At 40.0% G+C, this 20,453-nt stretch overlaps 1 protein-coding gene across 9 annotated transcripts in view; it reads left to right on the plus strand.

Annotated features, from left to right (window-relative positions):
• The window catches only part of syne2a (spectrin repeat containing, nuclear envelope 2a), a 78,364-nt gene that overhangs the window by 22,163 nt on the left and 35,748 nt on the right, over positions 1 to 20,453 (plus strand). For all 9 annotated transcript variants that reach the window (XM_075459579.1, XM_075459578.1, XM_075459582.1 and 6 more), the window contains 28 exons: positions 219 to 424; positions 1,377 to 1,484; positions 2,267 to 2,564; positions 3,332 to 3,510; positions 3,669 to 3,984; positions 4,192 to 4,353; positions 4,519 to 4,842; positions 4,948 to 5,078; positions 5,446 to 5,575; positions 6,102 to 6,260; positions 6,363 to 7,949; positions 9,859 to 10,023; positions 10,685 to 10,840; positions 11,229 to 11,467; positions 11,571 to 13,596; positions 13,693 to 14,027; positions 14,124 to 14,268; positions 15,389 to 15,589; positions 15,805 to 16,064; positions 16,149 to 16,299; positions 16,537 to 16,680; positions 16,770 to 16,901; positions 17,235 to 17,417; positions 17,511 to 17,648; positions 17,940 to 18,125; positions 18,578 to 18,700; positions 19,084 to 19,263; positions 19,623 to 19,736. In XM_075459579.1, coding sequence (XP_075315694.1) covers positions 219 to 424; positions 1,377 to 1,484; positions 2,267 to 2,564; positions 3,332 to 3,510; positions 3,669 to 3,984; positions 4,192 to 4,353; positions 4,519 to 4,842; positions 4,948 to 5,078; positions 5,446 to 5,575; positions 6,102 to 6,260; positions 6,363 to 7,949; positions 9,859 to 10,023; positions 10,685 to 10,840; positions 11,229 to 11,467; positions 11,571 to 13,596; positions 13,693 to 14,027; positions 14,124 to 14,268; positions 15,389 to 15,589; positions 15,805 to 16,064; positions 16,149 to 16,299; positions 16,537 to 16,680; positions 16,770 to 16,901; positions 17,235 to 17,417; positions 17,511 to 17,648; positions 17,940 to 18,125; positions 18,578 to 18,700; positions 19,084 to 19,263; positions 19,623 to 19,736 — 8,478 coding nt within the window. The remainder of the gene's footprint in view (positions 1 to 218; positions 425 to 1,376; positions 1,485 to 2,266; positions 2,565 to 3,331; positions 3,511 to 3,668; positions 3,985 to 4,191; positions 4,354 to 4,518; positions 4,843 to 4,947; positions 5,079 to 5,445; positions 5,576 to 6,101; positions 6,261 to 6,362; positions 7,950 to 9,858; positions 10,024 to 10,684; positions 10,841 to 11,228; positions 11,468 to 11,570; positions 13,597 to 13,692; positions 14,028 to 14,123; positions 14,269 to 15,388; positions 15,590 to 15,804; positions 16,065 to 16,148; positions 16,300 to 16,536; positions 16,681 to 16,769; positions 16,902 to 17,234; positions 17,418 to 17,510; positions 17,649 to 17,939; positions 18,126 to 18,577; positions 18,701 to 19,083; positions 19,264 to 19,622; positions 19,737 to 20,453) is intronic.

Raw genomic sequence — 20,453 nt, forward strand, 5'->3', positions numbered from 1 at the left:
ACTATCTTTATACAAGGAAGTCATCTATAGTGTATAAATTACATTGGTTAGATTTTTTTAGTCCAACCTTTATCGTTTTTAAGTTCAAAATCATTTATGAAAATACAACTATACACAGTCGTAGTTTTGTGTTTTTAAAGTGGACAAATTAGATTAGAGACTGATAGCTGCTGAGGTTTTGAAATGCTCATTCCTAACAACAATCTTTTCCTGTACAGGATTTATGTTTGCAGCTCCACACCCAGGATGAACAGGCTGAGAGTCTACTGGAGGATGTGGGTGTTATTGCCTCCATAGCCGGTACTGAGAGCCTCCAGAGTCTGTCTGTAGATGGGATTCAGCTGCAGGAAAAAGTCAGAAACATCTATCAGCTCTTCTCTGAGGTGGAGGAACAGACTGGGAAGAATATCAAGGATCTCGACAGGTAATGTTTTCAAGTCCACATTTGATTGAACTGTCATGAACTTTTGACTCAAGCACCACATAACAGACATTATAATAGAACCTAAGACTTCTACCTGTCAGTACATCATCAGGTGGTTTCAGAGTTACATGGTTCTGTAAAAGCAATACAGCAACGTACTGTTATTAGAAAAGGCACTTTGTACTTTTGAATACTTAAGTATTTTTAAAAGTAAGTACTTCAGTACTTTAACTTGAGTAAAATTTTGACTGAGCAACTTTTACTTGTAGTTGAGTAAGTAAGACCTCGAGTATCAAAACTTTTACTCAAGTACTGGAGTTGAGTATTTGGTCCACCACTGAGTATAAACAGAGAGCAACTTTACTGTTTGACCAGCGTGTTTCCACTTGTGGCCTTCATTAGGGTCATCATAAAACCTCCAACTACTCAGTATTTAAACAAGACAAGTATAAAGCAGAAAAATATACAAAGTAACCAATCAAATACATCCACACTGACATAACCATTGGACACTGTGAGGGGTGGGTCGAATAGTTTAAAGCAATTTTTTCTCCCAAGTTTGAATGAGGTTTATTCTGCCCTAAGATATACTTTTCAGTCATGACAGAACAACTCCTTAAGTCCTCTCAGTTCAAAGTGAAGATAAAGTCACATAAATGTGGATTAACACCAAAAAATGTTACCTTAAAAATCACTTATAAGCTTTAAGAAACATGAAAACACTCAAAATACCCAACACGATTTCACTAAATTATTACACAATTCAAATATCTGACTACTACAAAAACATGTCCATATTCATGCCCTCAGAAAATAAAATCTCAAGTTAAAAAATAAATAAAAAGAGACACAAGGACTTGTATTAAGTGCCAGAATCATTTTTTTGCCTGACGTCTGTATTGTGAAAACATTCCTGAATCTTTTTCTCGTATATGCCACATATGCTTTGTAGGCTGCAAACGGAGAAAGAACATCTGGAACTATGGCTTTGTGCTGCTGAGGAAAGAGCAGCAAAGGGGGGAGATCTTAGTCTCCTGCAAGAAGAAACACTTCAACAAAGGTAAACTGTTCTTTGGGTGCAGGCATGGGATTGTTGGAAAGGGATTTTTAAATCTTGTGGAAACTGTCAACAGCTCACATATAAATCAAGTGTTAATTTTATTAGTGTATGGAGCATTATTTACTGTGCCTATTCAGTACATCTAAAATATAAGCAACCAAGCTATCCATTAACAAAGAACACAAGACTACATACATTATTAAATCTTTGCACAATGTACATATTTTCTTTGAACAGATAAAGTACTCGCATGGTATTTTCTAACTAGCAACCTTGTGCTGAGTTGCTCTATAAACTTAAAGTGGGAATAAAGTGAAGAAACAAACAGAAAATCTGTCAATTGAATCAAACTCTGAGCCTGAACAGCATGAGAAGTTGGTCAGTGTTGTGATTTAAAACTAACCTCACCTAAAAGTGAGGGGGTTGGAGTCGTACAGCCTTTTCTCTGCAGATGACTGACTCACACTGACTCATGACTGTTGCACTTAGACCACAGTCTTGTAAACTGTGTACCGAGGAATAAGAAATGTCCTCGCTCTTATTTATTCCACATGTTATTGTTGTTATGTTATTGTTATATACGCGTGACGATCTGTACAGGCGTGATTTAAATGTTAGCCGATGAAGAAGCTCCATTCATACTTGCACACATTGTATGAGCATAACACTTTACACCAATGAATATCTTTTGTTTTTTAAAGCTTCATTTTTAACCTTTAATTAACATTTTGAATTGTGAACAAATTTAAAAGATCATAATCTCTCTTGTCTGTGCTCTGCAGTGTGAGGACAGAGCTTCTCAGGCAGCTTGTGCCATCTTTACAAAGCAGCAACCTTCAGCAGTGTGTGATGCTGGAGCAGAGCAACAAACTGCTAGAACGATACAACAGCTTCCAAACTGACATACGAGGGGGCTCAGAGGAGGCACAGTGTTCTCTGACCAGGGACGCTGAGGTGTTTCAGGCTTTGTCAAAGTCCACACAGTCATGGATTGAAGATTTGAGACAAACTGTTGATTCGCCTCGTGCTGAAAGACGTGGTATCCAGACTCCAGTAGAGCAGAAACTTCACTGTGCTCAAGTAAGAAATCTTAACCCACTTTAACAATAACTTCTTTAAATGTTCTGGAACAAATCTGAACATGACATTTGATTTGAAACACACTGGTGTTTTATAGCTGTGCATATTCCTTAGATCGAAATCACGCATGCTGAATAATGAGACTGAACTAATTGCTGTAGTCTCAATAAAAAATTCTACATCAATGAGTCTTAACATTGAAACCAGAGACCGGTGAAGTCACTGACATTATTCAGGCCCTTTATACTACTTTGCTGTTCGTGTGGATGTTACTTTAAAACCTTTGCCCTGATGGCAGGACAACACTCCTCATCACACTGTAAACTGTACGGCTCAGGAATGAAAACATCCATAAGATGCATCTGATCAAGCCCAATCACTGAAGCTCACAAAATCAAAATCAAAATGACACAGGAGTTTTGGTGGCACTAAGCAGACCAACATCATTTTTAGGAAGGTGGTTTTATGTTTATACTGATAAACCTAATGTTAATGTTTAGGTGTGATGTTTCACATAAGGCTGCGATGAAGGCTTTTTCTTGTTGCCTACATTTGCTAATGCTTGTTCCAAAGTAAATAGTTTCCATTTACTGTGCAGAACTGACAACTGAAATGCTGAGAAAGCCACCTGAAATCGATAAATGTCTTACGAGGTTGATATTATATGTGATACAAGTAGAGTCTAGGAGACTTGTGTCACTTCTGGTGTTTTTGCATTCTAAATGGATCATGCACAGATTTGTAAAATCTTTGAAAATGTATTTCAGGCTGTGCTGACTCGGACAACAGAGGGCGAGGCTCGCTTGGAAGAGCTCAGAGTTGCTGGAAATAGTCTGAGCCAAAGACTGTTGAACAGGGCTGAGCTGAAACACGAAGTTCAGGAAACCATTCAAAAAACAGAGGACCAGTGGAGAGACCTTTTGCAGTCAGTTCAGCCTTATTATGGGTGAGTGCAGCTTGTGAAAAGCTATTTTACACCACTGAAAGCATTAAAAATTAAATTATTACATTTGAATAATTTCAAAACTCGAGTTTGGATTAAATGATTTTCATGTCTCTAATTCAGAGGTAGAAATAATCTCTTGATGTTCTCTGGTGCGTCAGGGCGCTACAAGGTGATCCAGAGCTCAGCTCTCTCTACCTGGCCAGGAGAAAAGAGGCTTACAGCAAAGTGGAAGAGCTGCAGCACCGAAGGGATGAGCTTCCCACTTTTTTCCCCTGGCTGACCACACATGAGCGTGCACAAGCCTGCTTTCTTGCCCGCCAGCTACAAGAAGAATGTGCATCACTGAAATCAACTTTTACCAGCCTGGATGAGCAGAGGAAAGAGCTGGCTGAGAAAACTAGTGACAGCATCTGGAACGATTCCTCCTGGGCCGAGTTAGACACCCGCTGGTCAACACTAATGACAGAGCTGAAGGTAAAACTAATGGCCTACGGTGACCCCCGAACACGTGTGTTTGCACTTCAGGTTTCCTCCCGAGGATTCCAGTTAGTGCATGGAAAGAAATGGGGTTCAATGTATGAAAAGATTCAGAACACGAGCTGGAATCTGTCTTATAGAGTGTTCACTGTATGTGTCGCTATGTACAAGTTCCCTGACTGTTACTGCCTGAAATATCCACAGGGTTTGTGCTCCCTCCTTGAGGAAGATTTGAGTAATGAGGAACACTTTGGCCAGTTGCTGCAGGACTGCCACCATAAATTGACATCCCTACAGGAAAAGATGTCAGTCTGTCAAGCCCAGAACGAAAGCTCAGCTGGGCTGAACTCTGCATCAGCTCTGGAGGTGAGGTCCTTAAGGAAAACTGGCCTGATGAATCATGTTCAAACTCAATAACATTTTTATTTCACTTTCCTGTTAGGCAAAAAAAAAAGTCAATCAGATGAACATTTAGCCACCTATATTAAGCTTTTCAAGCATTAAACTGTCATTTAATTCTTCACATTTCAGGCTTCGCTACAAGATGTTATAGACACTGAAAAAGGCATTTTACAACTCAGGGAATCCATCACAGTGAGTTCCACAGCTAAAGTCCGAGGCAGCCTTTCCCAGCAAGTCACCAACCTCCAAAGCCACAAGAGGGAGCTAGAGAGTGGCATCAAAGAAAATTTAGCACAGCTTAAAGTTAATCAAAGAATTCAGCGAGTTATGGAAGAAGCCTCATGTTTACAGAATGCACTGAGAGACTTGGCTGAAAATATGGAGAGTCTGTCTGGAAGCCACAAAGTATTGCTGGATATCAGCCAGCTGATACATCAATGGGATACAATACAGGTAACATTAACGCCTGCTTTAAAATGTCACTTCATCCCTGAATAATAGAAATATAAAAAGACGGCTGATGATATCTTCATTCACAGAGGCATTTGTCTCCCTCAGGACTGTGATAAAAGGTTGTCAGAGCTGGCAGCCAGAGTTGGCGACCTGCAGAGAATAAGAGAGTCCACACAGGAAACGTTCCCTGCAGATGTCATTTCAACTGTTGGTGGAGTTTTTAAAGACCTCGACAGGTACACTCTCTGTGTTTATTAGCAATTTCTGTGCAGCTTTATAGTGATACAATTATATAAAGTTACAGGAAGGAAGTAATAGAAGGGAGAAAGTCAGATTTTTATTTATTTTTATTACACAGACTGCAGTTATTGCAAGTTTGTTGAAATAATGATGTCTTGAAATCACTGTAGCTTTTATTTACAAATCTATGATAAGAAAGTAGAAACGTGTGGATGGGATATGTGGTTATACTTCAGTTTAAACACTATCGCAATAAGATGGATGTTAGTTTGTTTGATTATGTACTTTTGGCTACATGTAACTTTCTTTTTATTTTACTTTTGAAATGAAACTCACACTCTGCCTGTTTGGGTCCAACTCCAGCCTTAGGTCAACTTCTCTGCAGAAGAATCTGGAGTTTGTTGAACACACTGCTGAGACAGTGAGAGGAGTCATCATCCAGCTGCAGCAATGGATCCAAACAGTACAAGCTGAGTCATCATCGCCCACACAGGTAAAACACGCCCATGTATTCATCCATATGTCCTCTACTACACCTTAAGTAAACTTGCCCTCATCAAAACTATATTTTTTGGTATAGCTTGACCATTTTTCTTCAAAAATAATTTTGAAGAAGTAAAATAAAACTCAGAGTAAAGAGCCTTAAGCAAGAATACAAGTGAAATAACCTCTTGTTAAATAAAAAGGGATGGCGCCACATATTGGGACATATTTTCTATCAACCTTTAATATTATGTTACAGTTCTGCTAGTCCTCCTAGTGATGGTCTAATATACTGCAGTTCCTTTAAGAACCATCCACAGTAAAGATGTAAAACAACCAACCTCTACGGCTGGTAAATCTGAGCAGTTCTTTTGCCTTAAGTGGCTGTGTATTGTTCTCGAGACATTCGACATGCAAGATTTTGTAACATGAATGGATTTGATTTATGATTAGGCAAATGCCAAATTTACTGCCTTAGACTGTAAATGTAATTCAGAAAAGTATATTTTCTTGTGTATGTCCCTGTGTTCTCATAGGCAGCTCTGGATGAAGGTTTGCAGCTTCAAAAAGCACTTCAGGAGGTGCTCGCAGCACACGACTTTCTTGTAAATTGTTTGGGAGCAGAAGTGACAGCGGCTCTGGAGAGAAGAGCTTTAGGTGCTCTTAGTGAGAGCCAACCTGCTCTGAAACGCCTGGTGAGTTTGTTCTCAAACACAGAAATGTACAGCCATAAGCAATTAGGATTATAATAATACTGTAGTGGTTAATATTTTTTGTTAATTTTATGGGTTTCACAGGCTAGTCACAGTCATAGTCGAGTGCAACTGGAAAATAAAGACTTGCTGGGCCGAGGGGATAAAGTCAGTTTAAGAAATGAAGATGATGCAACAGATTCGGTGTCGGCTGATAAAACTTCAAGCACATCTTCTCCTGCTTCCCCGTCCTCTGTTACAGTCAGCAAGGAAGACTCAGACAGTAACCAGACAGACAATGAAAATAAAATCAAAGGCATTTCATACACTTTAAAGAGGAATCGGTCTTCAATTGAGCATGTCACAAAATCATCATCAGCATCAAATGAGGTTGGTGATGCCACTAAACAGGACCGAGCATGTCTTTCAGCACAAAAAGATGATGCCTCTGTCATGTGTACTGCAGGTAGCTTTATGGAAATAAACAAAGATGACATTTCAGCCCCTGTTCAAGCGCCATGCTCAGAAATCTCTGATGCTTTAAGATCAAAGACCCAACAAGAGTCACAACAGCTGACATCAGCTTTTCCAAAAATAAACCTCCAGGGTAATTTCGCACCAGAGGGTGATGGTGGGATGTTGTGCACGGATACTCAAAGCGGCATGTACAGTACACCTACTGGAAATACCGAGCCGTCTGCATTAGACTCTCAGGCAAACACTCAACCTCTGCAGAGAGATGGTCCCTCAGCATCTGCTTGGGTTCCACAAATTTCACATGCAGATGCAGAAAATCCTAAGGAAATCATTTCAGATCCCTGTGTCGTATCCCTGAAAGGAGCACCATTAACGCATCCAAAGAGCTTCCCCCGTTCTACCCCTGACAAAATGTCTGAACTCCAAGCAGCACAATCAGAGAATTTTAAGGCCATGACAGATGCTCAAGAACAAGATGAACACCATGGCGACATCAGTGGAAGCCCAGGCAAAGTGTTTACTATCATGTTGGATCTGCAGGCATGGGACATACAGCAAACTGGACATTTTGGAGCGAGCAGTTCAGATGTTTTCAGATGGTCACAGAGAGCTGAGCTTTGTGATGCAAAACCAGCAGAAAGTTCAAACCCAGGATTCCCTGAGGAGAAATCACAGCTCTCAGCCACATTAATCAGTCCTGAATCAAACCGCTTGGCAGAACTAGAGGAGGTCAAATCTGTAAGTGCTAAATTACTGTGCAAGGAAAACCACAAAGCCAAAGAATCAAAGAGTAATGAAGGATTTAATACCTCCATGTCGTGTTGCATTGTTGCTGAATGTCAACGCACTGATGGACGTACAGCAGAAACCACAGTTCCAGGTGTCAAGCTAGAAGAGATGGCAGATATCTGTATCTCTGGGGAACAAACGGTGAGCTCAGCCTTGTGCACTGTGGAAGATTCAGTGCAAAGTGAAGATGCCCTCACTGAAACCAGAAAACTAACAACTGACAAACACCTGACAGCTGCTGACACTGCACAGAACACAGGTACAGCATGCGAGGAAGTGGAAAAAGGAGAATTTAATGACTCTGAATGCACAGATGGCAATTGTCCAAAAGCAACAGCAGGACAAGATGGTGTGTCGCTCACAAATGAAGGAACTGAATGGAAGCTACCTGGAGTGCTGAAGGAAATACAGCTGACACAAGAACAGGTATAATTTATTCACTTATTTTCTATTTCTGATGTTTAGTATTTAGCTTCTGTTATTGTGAAAAAAAAAAAAAATTAAAAATAATTAATTAAAAAGTCGATATAAATTAACTTGAGGAAAGGAAAGACTGATGTCCCCAAATCAAAATGTTAGTTAGGAGGTTTTCTTTTGTTTAATAAAATCAGATCCAAGCCACTGTGCTGTCACCCACCACACATCAGGCTTAGATTTGGATGTAGTCTCCTGTTAGACTCAAACAGGGATGATGTCATTAAACGGTCAGATACCATGACCTTTCAAAAATGTCAAATTCATGTTACTGGAACAAAATCATAAAAGTAAAACTCCACAAGTTTAACAAGCTGCTGGCAAGTTGTCGAAAACGGGAAGATTCAGGCGTGGAAGATGAATTTGCTGTCCTTGTTTTCTTAGATTCCACATATCAATCATCTTCTTCTTTGACATTTACAAGCGACTGTTGTTTCCTCATCTTCCCTTCATGTTAGTGTGAGAGAGAGAGAGAAACAATATTTCTGACATTTTGCAACTGTAATTTTACTTCGAATCTGACCCTAGATTTAGCCAGAGCCTTTTTCATTTTAGTGCCTTTATTTTTCTCACCATTTATAAACTGAATGTCATCCCTTTTAGTCAAGTCCATTTGTTCGGTTTTAACTTTATTCTTTTTTGAAGCATTGGTCTACCAACCAACAGGAAGTTATCTTCTCCATGCAAATGGATGAATGCTTGCTGATGTTTATATTGCACAAAAGTTACTCTTTTAATTACTATCACAAACATGTGCTCCAATGCATGCTTTATATATTGAACAATGAAAACAAACCTTTCTGACATACTTCAGTGTTCCTGAGTAGCAAAAAGAAAAATCTACAGATAAACTGGCAGTGCTGTGAGACATATTTGCATGATATTTGCTTAAAGGCCAGTTTAACACATTTTGGAGAAAAAAAAGAAAAGAAAACAAGTAGCCACCTTCCACTCCATTTAGGATCAACTGACCAATCGGTGCAGACTGGGGCCTTAAAGAGACAGCCAAAAACAGAGCTTACCAAAGAGGAGCTGACGAGAGGGGCTGAAACAATGTGCGTTAGAAATAAAATGTGTCTTTGAACATGAAACCATGTCAACTTACTCTAATAGACATACAAACTTGACTCCTCTAAATGAGTAGAATATGGGCTCTTTAAAATACTTTTACCTCTGTCTAATACAGTTGCCTGTTTAGTGTCTTGATTCAGAGGAAATCACATTTCTTGATTATATTTCTAAATTTTAGCAGGATCAAATAACTTTGAATTCACTTTAATATATTTTAAAAGTTAGAGAGAGAGTTAGACGACTTCTCTCAGATTTTTACGCATCACTTGACTAAGAAAAATCAGTGTGTTGATATTACACAACAGAGTTTAAGAAGCCTGCCTTGAGTGTTTCATATTTTCACTCACGCAGTGTTCACATACATGAATTGTGTAGCTTACTTTAATTTTTTTGCTCCTGCTCCACTTACACCCTGCCATACTGCTCACCTCAGTCATGCTCTTGAGTTTTTTAACAGGCACCTTCCCTCTTTGAAATCTAGTAACCTGGGAGTCAATTTTCAAGTTTTGGGGTCAGTCTTGTTTCACCAAGTTATAAAATTCTTTCTTTAGAAAAAAAAAGAGGGAGGCATATCGTAGATGAACTGAAGGAATCCTTCTCCCTTGGGGCAGGCTGCTCCTTAATCAGTCACATTCTTGCATAACTGTACTGACTCGCCAGGCCACTGCCTGATATTTACCGCTGTGGAACAGGGGAAAGAACAGGAAGCTCTGTTATTATCTGTTGACAAATACGGGGCAGAATGAGTAAAATGTGTCAACACCCATGTCTTCTGTCTGTCTTACCTCAGACCCAAGAAAGCATGGAGCCTGAGAGGACGGCACTGGGTTTACCAGCTGCTCTGGGTCCTGGAGAGATGACAGGTGGATCACCGGAGTCCTGCAGGCACAGGTCCACCATGCAGGATGTTTTTTCTGAAATCCAGAGCTTGGTGGAAAGAAGTAACATTATAAATGTGAGTATTAACTGGTTTTAATGAAAATAAGAGCTAAAACTAAGAGTTGAACCACACAGCAGCGTGTTGTGGAAGTGTGAAGCAAGGTTAGATTCTTAAACTAACTGGAAGAGCTGAAGTAAGAAAGAGAAGTAATGTATTTACCATATATGTCACAAGTCTTTTCTAGAGCTGTACACAATATGCAAAATGTATGATACTGCTTTGAAATAAAAGGATTTTTGTTTTTTACATTTTAGACTCAAAGTACTTGAGTCTAAAAGATAAGAGTGGTAGCGTTTTGACTGATGTTTGTGTATTCCCATGATGGTGCTGATGGGGAGGTCAACAGGAAGGATTCATGAGATACAGGGATTTCCTGCTGGGTCATTAGAATGTTTAGTCACAGACGATAAACAGACCCTGGAAAATCTAGATAGTCAGGATTGTCAAGATTTGCTTACATTGAACCCAACTTTGAACATTTATTTCCTATCTTACCCAAATGGACATGTCTGACAGTTTACGCAATGTTACTTCTCAATGTATTCGGAAAATGGAAGCATTTATATTACTCTTTAGGATTGTTCAAACCTTAAAAGTGCTATAACGGACATTTTTTCCACCTAATTTAAGTTTTTTTTTTACTTGTCTGATTGAATCTTTTCATATCTTTACAAAGAGAACACCGCACACTGATTTAAATTGGTACCTGAAGTCTTCCCCTGGCGAAGCGGACATTCAATTAGTACGAAAAGTTCAACAAGTTCTGGCATGTAGATACCAGCCTGCGCAGCTCAGTATCACGGCTATGGGAAAACAGCTGGAGGAAGCACAGGTAAGTACAGCACGCACAACCCTGTTACATCTGTGTAGATGTGAAGAAAAAAACAATATTTATTTAACATTATTATTTAAACTAGTAATCATAAAACAACTTATCATATGTTGTTACTGAGAAGTTTTATTTTATGAAAAATATATGATCACTTTCAATTTGATGCAACACTTTTTCTATAGACTATAAAAGTTGTGTAACGTCTAAAAAATGTCAGTAACATGCAAGCATCACAGAGGGCGCCTTTCAGAAGTAAAGTTGTGGAGTGGTTCATCACTTAGGAGAAACAATTCTGATATCCTCTCTCAAAGGTTTTTCTTTTAATATACTTTCCATGACATCATCATACAACTGAGAAAGTTTGAAATAACTTTCTAATCTACTGTAGGAGCACAGGCACTGTGTTCAGGAGCAAGTGGCTACTATGAAAAGCGGTGCTTCCATGGTTGCTGACCAAAATGCTATGAAAAGGACTGAGGGACAATGCAGTGCAGCCCTGCTGGATGCCTCCGCCACGGTGCAGGTCAAAGCCGCTCAGCTGGATCAGGTCAAACGGTATCACCTTCAGATGAGGCTCACCAAAGCTTTCCTTGAGGTTTTAGCTGCTGAGAAGGAAAAAATGACCCTGTGAGTAAACCTATCATTTGAAAGTACACCATCATTACTTAATATAGTATTATCTTGTACTTGATGTATATTGTAATAATTATTTTGTTGTGGATTTGATCAGAAATGCTTTGGGAAGCAGTGCCTTTCAAGCTGAAAAACTTCACGCTCTGCAGCAAACCATGGAGCAGAAGAAGTCCCTGATAGAAGATTTGCTCTGCATAAGTGGCCAACTGTCAGTGCACTTAAGTGATGCTGAAAGCTCAGGTGCTCTGCTTGCTCAGCTTGGAGATGTCCAAGAGGAATGGAGGCTTCAAGAAGGAAGCATCAAAAGAGCTCTGCGACACGCATCAAACTCCACCTCTCAATCTTCACTTCTTTTAAAAGAGGCCGAAGAGCTTAAAGCCAAACTTGAAGCTCTACTGACATTTGAAATGCATAACTTGAGTGCTTTCAAAGTGGTTTGTCTGACCACAGACCTAAAAATGTATGACCAGTTTTACCTACATTTACAGTCCCAGTCAGATGCTCTCATCAAATTTTCTCTTGGTCAGAGAGAGAAAGATGAGATTGAACAAAATCTTCAGGGATTGCGGTCCTTGTTCAACGTCTGCAAGAACAAACTGGACTCTTTCGTATTCAGCTGTGATGCCAATTCTTCAAGTAAGATCAACAAGCAGCTGCGAGACTTGATCATATGGGCTAAGCAGGCAGAAAATCACATCTCTACAGGGCACAACTTAGCTCTTTTTCCCGAAGAGGCTCGTATTCAGATTGTTGAAATGAAGAAATATCAGACCGATATTTTGTCTAGACGGACCAAGATGCAAGAACAAGTAGAAGAGCTGAGAGATGATGCCTCTGTAATGGAAAAGGAAGATAACGAAGTACTAAAAACATTAGAAGACCTGTATGAAGCTATTGCTGACAGCTTGGATCGTGTTCTTGGTACCATGAAGAAAAATCTGACTGAGAGAGAGAAACTCTTATGTGAGCTTGCTAGCTTGGATGCCTGGCTAACAGAAACAAATGCTAAAAGAGACCCCTGCGCCCATGTGGAGAATGTTTCAAAAGCTGGCATTAGAAAATTGGAGGATGAGCTGAAAATACACAAATTAGCCACAGCGGAGATAGAGAACCAACTAAAATTAGTGGAAGCGATGTCAGAAAGTTCCACGAAAATAGCCATGGGGTTAAGTCCAGGAGAGAGCCGCTACCTTGTCAACAGGCTTTCAGGCCTTTGGACAGAATTAGATGGGCTTTTAGCTCACGAGAAAGCCACCAGCTGGGAATTAGAGGAACTTATTCATGAGCGGATCTCTTCAAATGAAGAGCTATCTACCATCCAGGCTAGCTTAAAGCAAATTTCTGCTGACTTGGATCAGCAGAAATTTCCTCTGACTCAGGATTCATTGTTGATGATTGCACATTCGAAGCACATGCTAATGGAGCACCAGTGCCAAGTACAAGAGCTTCAGCACTGCCAGGAGGCCAAGCGAAACTCCTTGCTCTGCTCCATTGGGGAACTACAAGACCGGTGTAAAGCTCTTAGTATAAATGCCTTTGAACAAGACAAATATTTGCACCTGAGGGGACAAATTGAGGAATCTAGAGACATTATCAAAGGGCAAATCGAGCTTGCCAAAAATAAAGCAGTCAGTTTGGGTGAGAGGTTTAGATTGTGCCAAACACTTCTGGTTGAACTTCCTTTAGTCAAAACCCAATGTCAAGAAGCAGCAGATCAACTGGAGGCAATAGCTACCGAGTTACATCCATCTGAGCTGAATTCAGAGAGGGAGAGGATTCACCAGACAGTGGAAACTTTGGTCTCCTGGGAGCATTCTGTCACAGATGATATCAAAAACCTAGAGGCCAAGCTTCTGCTGGGCTTACGAATGAACTCTGAACTTCCTGCTTTTATAAAACTATTACAAATTACAAAAGAGAAGCTGGAAGAAGCCAAACCCGTCAGTCCCAAAGAAAAAGCCATAGATATTGTTCTACAACAATACTGGGTCATCTGGAGAAATATGGAATCTGGGATGCGAGTGTTGGAAGGTCTGGCACAGAAGGAAAAAGTTGACTTGAGAAACTACAAGGACCTGCATTCCCTCAGAGAAGTCGTCATTCAAGAGTGCCACTCTTTGATGGTAAGCTTAAATTGTTAATACTTTCAAGTTTTGTTTTTTTTTTAATTTTGACTTTAACTTTCTAAACATTCTGATTATGTAACTTTCATCCAACAGGTCACTCTGTCTCAAGCTAGAGAATCCTTAAAAGATTATCAGTGGGCTGCACAGGGAGCAATAGGCTTCCTCTATAATGCCGAAGCAACCTTCTTATCAGCTCCCGGAGGGTTTTTGGATTGCACAGAGGAACAAAGACAGACCCAACAGGCTTTACAAGCTCTTGAAGATGGATTTCAAGCTCATATTAGCCACTTTGTGGAGCGGATGCCCCAGCAACCCTGCCTATCCCGCCCAGAGACCGAGGTGCTCCACACCAGCATCCTCAGTCAGTTGCTGGTAGGAAGAGCTGTACTGGAAGCTCAGGCCCAGCTCAGGCTGGAATGCTTGCAGAGGTATCGGAGTTGTTGTCATTCCCAAACTTACCCATACCTTTTATCTTTTTATGTGGTTATTTATTTATTTAATTTTTCTGATTTATGTTCTCAAAGGTGTGAAATAAGACAACAAAGTCACAGGAAGTGTCATGAAGATGTACGTCAGCTTCTCTCAGAGCTTGAAGACAGGCTTTCAGAATGTACTGCAGAGCAAGTGACATCGTATGACAAATGTGTTGCCCAACAAAGAAGAGCTAAGGTCGGTTGTGTACTTGAACCTTGCATTATTTAGATTTTGATGCTTTACAGAGGTTAGTGATTGGACTACAAATTGGCTTAAGTAATCTTGGAGTTAGCTCAAAGCAGAACTTGGTAGTGTTTAGAATACTGAGGAGTTACCTCGAACCTTTTAATCAGCACAGTTTGCAGGGTCCTTTCACTCCCTCTGCTGTGCTTCATCTCTGCCCCTAAAGGCTCCTTCCTGCAAGTAAGGCTTTCATGCACAAGCAAGCTACTAACCACAGTAACCTTGGAAGTGGCGGTGGATGGTTAGAGTCCTCCTGACTCTCATTAACTCTTTCATGTGTAGAGGGTTTTTGCAAATGGCATTAGAAACACTGTGAGGAGCCTGACTTTTTTTCACTGTGGGTCTGTCATAGCAAGCAAAGAGGATATATTTATTTTTGTGCCAGTTCCCAAGTCCTGCTTTAATAGGGCTTGAAATATTAGATACTACATTTACATTCAAGTATTCACAAATAAAATGTGCTCAGAGGATGAATTCTCCCCCAATCAACTTTGGTGATCCTCTGACATTTTGGACAAGTTTGGCTTTTAGGAAAATGTCTCAACAGTTCATATCTGGATTGATAAAATACAGTGTGTTAAGACAATGACCCTCACTCGCATTTTTACCTTTATTTGAAATGTTGGCTGTTTATATTTCCCTCAGGATGAATCAGTTTTGCTGTATTTCATCCACAGCCACCATTGGTTCAAAGCTATCATTACTTTTGTGTTTTTAAATGACCAAATACCTGAAAAAACAGATATTTTCTGACAGTCTGACAATAGCGCTATGTGTTATGTGCTAGTCAGCAACTGATAACATGCTAAAGTAAATCAAGATGGTGAACACAGTAAACATAATATACAAGCATCATCATGTGAGAATGTTCTAGGTTCAAAATGATTTTATTTGGTCATTGAAAACAACATTTAGCAGCTGCTAAGATGGATCTATATTCTGATACTTGTTTACCTTTTAGGCATATCACATGTATCTGCATCTGTTCCTTAGGAATGAAATGGAAACTTTAACCAACACAGACAAGAAGTGCTTGGTGCAAGTTTAATGTAAGCTTTATTTCTTTATAAAGGTTCTGATGGAGGATCTTTGCAGCCTTGCTGGGAAGATAGAAGATCTGAGAGCTGGATGTCCGATGCAGGGTTGTGGGGTGGGAAAGGATGGTGAGCTAGGTGCCCTCTGGCGGCGCTGGGCATCATTACGACGGGGTGTCGGCCTCCTAATGGCGCACTCTGAACAGAGGGGAGAGGAATGGAAAGACATCACTACAAGTGTGAGTTTTACTGTCCACAAATCCTTTCAGGTAGAAAGTAATGCAAACAAAAATATGAATACACCAGAATATTAATTAAACTACTTGGCTACTTCTTAAGCTGTAAATTAACTTTTATTTGAGCTTTAGCACTGAGGTCTGCACAAGATTACACAGATTCTTGCAGTGTAAAATGAACTAATAATATTGGTTCTATTTAATTCCGCTGTCATCAGATAAAGCAGTGTTGCAGCTTTTTGGCCAGTCTTCAAGCTGAGGTTCCAGACTCGTCTACTGTGAGCTTTACTCAGGATGAACCACAGGAGCTTCTTGCCCAAGCTGAGATGTGCCAGGCAGGTTTGGAGCAGGAGCAGCAGGCCATATTGTCCCTGGAGCATCGACTGGAGCATGCTCTGAGCTTATCCACCTCCTCTGATGCCATCAGCCCTGGACCTGTTGGCAAAACGCTGGTGAAGATTCAAGAGAATGTCAGGAGGTACGGTTTGTTCAACGTAGGCATGTAAAATTACTACTACTTTGTAGTACAAATATTGAGAAGATTCTGTTTCCAACTTTCCAGCTTGAAAGAGAAAAATCTGCTGGTTGTGGCTGCAGCTCAGGCAGAGGAGAAAGAGAGGCAGCAAGTCCAAGACCAGATGGGACTGGTGGAGAAACACCTGTTTACTATCTTATCACAGCTGGAACTGTGTTCAAATCCAAGTAAAAGACAGGTGAGTTCATTCTCTATGCATGGACAGTGTCATTTGTCTCTTAATTTCAAACTGTGTACATATAAATCATGGCTGTAATAACCACTGATTTATAGTATACAAAAAAAAGAAGAAGTTTACTTTAAACTTTAACCTAGAAAATAAGTGTGACATTTTTTTAAACTTCTGACCATGATTCTCACTCTGTGTCCTGTTTGTCTGCTTTTCTATTTTGCTTTCATCTGTCTACACTGACAGGAGCTCAAAAAGGATTTGTGCTCACTAAAGACCAGGCTTGGGTGTATCATGGACAATGTACAGAGCCGGTATGCAGAGATTCCTGCTGATATTGACAGGCAGATGCAAGAAGTTGAACTGTCCCTACAGAAAGCAGAGGAGATGGTAACAAGATCGAGTTGAATCCATACTTTATGGTGCATTAATTAAATCATACCAAAATTTGTTTTTATGTATGTTTTTGTGTTCAACAGCTCCCAGAGAGGAACAGCCCAGTAAGAAAACTGGCCTGTAGAGTGCGCGAGCTGAGTTCTGGCCTGCAGAGAGTGAAAGCATTACTGGAGCAGAGAAGTCCAACAGTCACTGAAGCTCAAAATCTCCTCAAGGTATCTTCATTTTCTATCTTTATTTCTGTTTGATTGTGTCTCTGTGAGTAAAAGTCTTGAAATTTTTAAGTTTTCAATTACTTTCTCTTTAGCTTTTTATCAATGTGCCCCAAACCTTTTAATGCTTTAGTTTCACTTTTGAAATAAAGATTGACTTTGAAGTAGCCTTAGTTTAAAATTGTAGGTATAGTGCAGTGTACAAAAGTTTATTCTACTGAAACTACAGTGTTGCAAGCTTGCAAAATATCTGACCGCTAACTACTAAAAGACTAAGTCGAACCGACGAGAACAGGGACTGCAAACCACATTATTGATCCACTGATTGTTCTCCAGCATGCGTGGGATGAGCTGGATGCATGGCACCGCAGCTTGATGCTCCTTGAAAACGAAGTGCAGGATCTTGCAGAGGAGCAGCCGAACGAAGGCCAGCTTCTCATCGACCAGCTCACAGAACCGCTGCAGCTCTATCAGAATGCAGCACACATGGCTGAGCACCGCACCACCTTCCTCAGCAAGGTATCTTACCACATACTCTTGTAGAAATGTAACTTTATCTGAGATAAGCTTCACGCTTTTAACAGTTTCATAATTGCTTTTTTTTTTTGTTAGATCCCTGCTTGTTTTCAGGAGTTTGAAGACATTCAGCACAGAGCCGCCTGCTGGTTAGATGAAGCCCAGTCTTGGCTCAACTCTCCCTGCTCATTCACAACAACCAGAAGCCTTCAGAATCATGTAAAGTCTTTGCAGGTCAGTGATTTCCGATAACAAGAGAACAAACACGCAAACATCTGTCAGTGGCTTCTGCTGATCATCGTTAGAACATTTCATATGCTTTTATATGTTTATATTTGTTTTTTTTGGCATTGATGTCTGTTACTGTGCTTTTTCACTACCTGAAAGCATTTATTTTACTTTAATTTAACATTTAATGCATCAATTCGTTTCAGCACTTAGCACCAGCACTGTTAAACAGTAACTCTTACAGCACATTAAACACGTTAAAGATTACTTTAATTACTTACAATTCCTCAATGACAGTTGGTCCTGGAAGACTCTGAGAGGATCAGACGCACCCTGCAGGACTTCAGGTCGATGCTGGCTGAGATCTCTGCTGTGTGTGACATCAGGACTCAGGAGGAAAGGCTGAACCAGAGTGATAAACAAGTCCTTGAAATGCAGCGCATCGTCACTGATCCATTGAAGCATCTCCTCCAGTCTGTTGCAGTAAGAGATTTAAATTTGCATTTCTTTAAATGTTTATTTATCTATCTTTTTCCTCCAATTTTTGCTCATTCTACTTCCTTTGCAGCTCAAACACCTTAACTAAGTTTTGGTCAGATTGGGCTGAATCTCTGTGGCTGGAAAAACCTAATTCATTACAGATTTCTATTCAAAATTGGGGCATATGCAGTTTAGACTGTAGAAAATTACAGGGAACATTGGCAGGGTAAGGGAATACAAAAGAGACTCCCAGCCAGAATGAAAAAAGATCTGTGTTGCTTCACATTATAAGTCAGTAAAAGTTTTAGCTAAGTGAAAGAAGGCCTCATGAGGTGGGAGTATATTTACATGATATAAAATCCAGAAGAATATCCATCATTCACCATATAAAATACTTTTAATTGTAAAGATATCATTCACGTTTCTGAAGAGGTTCCTGGTGGTTTCCCTCTCAGATAGTGGAAGTGATTGAAGCCGACCTGAAGACTATGGAGAAGAATGTCACTAAAATCAGAATCATTTTAACCTCGATGGACGACTCGAACATAACCTTGACGGAGCATCTTCAAAACCAACAGGTAAAGCAGTACAGGGGCAGTTTTCATTACCTCTGCCTCCTTCGATTGTTTTGTCTTGTTTTGGGGTTTTTGTAAGCATTATTATTCCAGTTATAGATGAATGTCCATGAATTATTTATCAGAGATGGGGACCTAGCTCAACTTAGAAGTTATGAACTGCATTTTTCATTGTTCATTCTTTACAGAGGAAAGTCGTCTGGGACAAATTTATTAGTTTTAAACAAATCGCCCCAAGCATGAGACTCTTGACATTAAATCAACAGGATTGTTGTTTGTCCCTTTTAAGAAGAATAATATTTTATGTGGCCGTCTGACGCAGATACATGCTCGAAATGTATTTTTTGCACAGAAGTACAAGGGTAACACTTTTACACATTTTTAAGGTGATCCAGGCCAGTCTGCGGTCAATGCAGAAAGGTTTAGAGGACATAGAGAGATGCAAAGGGGAGCTCCACATTGCAGAGGGAGCAGATGGCCTTCAGGTCTTCTCCCGAGCAAAACTTCTCCTGCAGAACCTGGAGGAGCTGGAACAACTCACCCAGGAACAAGTATCACTGCTGGAGGTACAACATGAAATCTGAATGCCACTGCACATGGAGAAATGCTTATGTTCTGATTCTGTACGAGTAGGCAGTGATTAAAAAAAAATTATTTAAAATAAATTATTAAAAAAAAAAGGGTGGGCCGGGGTTGTGATCTGCTTCCGATGGCAATTATGTCACTGTTATACTTGAACCTTACTGTGATGGCGGGGTCAATCAAGAGTGTCTATTGTCAGCAATAAAGAGCTAAAGACACCGTACCGTGTCTTTATCACTAGAAGCAGTGTGCTGACCCTTTCAAGCTTTCAGTTTCAACACGACTTTAAATGTCTTTTTTTATGATCTTCTCTCACTTGTCATTGTCTCCCTCACTGACATAGAGCAAGATTGGGTCAGAAGAAGAAACCAGTGACAATCCTGACTTCACTACAGTTTGTGATTCTTCTGAAGAGGCAGAGCAGCTACACAGATCTGCACAGAGACACTTTGTTCAGGTAATCATCGCTGTGAAAACATCTGATTAATTCCCAGCTAAACGAATACCACTAATTGGACATCTGATTATGAGTTGAGATCTAGGAATTAACCAGACTAATCGAACACTTCTTCTATTCTCTGTATGATTGTGATTTGCAACAGTTCATCACTTTTTGATCTAAATGTTGAGAAATAAAAAGGACTGTCACAGAGGAAGGGCTTTCTAGCAATGGCCAAACTTTAAAATAATATTTCAAGCCAACAATGCTCAGCGAAACTGGGGAATTTTTCAAAAATGTCAAGTGTTGTGACTGTCCTTTTTGTAAATCTACACTGTTTTCTCGGATATGTTGAACCTGTCTGTCTAGGTCTTGACCAAATGAATATCCAGCTTTAGGCAGGTTTAAGGAAATCTAAGAATGCAAGCTTTTTGGGAAATGTTTCTGTTGTTCTGACAGGGTGAAAACACGAGTATCTGGGCAGATTAGATCCTCGTTCATGGTCAGAAACAAAACTGCTCCTGACGTAGGTGAACGTTTGTTTCTGATCTTGAATGGGTATTTTCCAGAGCCAGATATTAACGTTTTCACCCGGTGTCTACAATGCATGCTAACGGCTGATCGGCTGTAGATATCTTCGTCAATTTTAACAATCATCTGAAGTGAGTAGAACACTAAAGGTAAACATGCTTTCCTTCATTAGACCTTTTTTTATATGATGCAATAGTATTAAGC

The sequence above is a fragment of the Odontesthes bonariensis genome, chromosome 24 (genome assembly GCF_027942865.1).
Source record: "Odontesthes bonariensis isolate fOdoBon6 chromosome 24, fOdoBon6.hap1, whole genome shotgun sequence".
NCBI lineage: Eukaryota > Metazoa > Chordata > Actinopteri > Atheriniformes > Atherinopsidae > Odontesthes > Odontesthes bonariensis.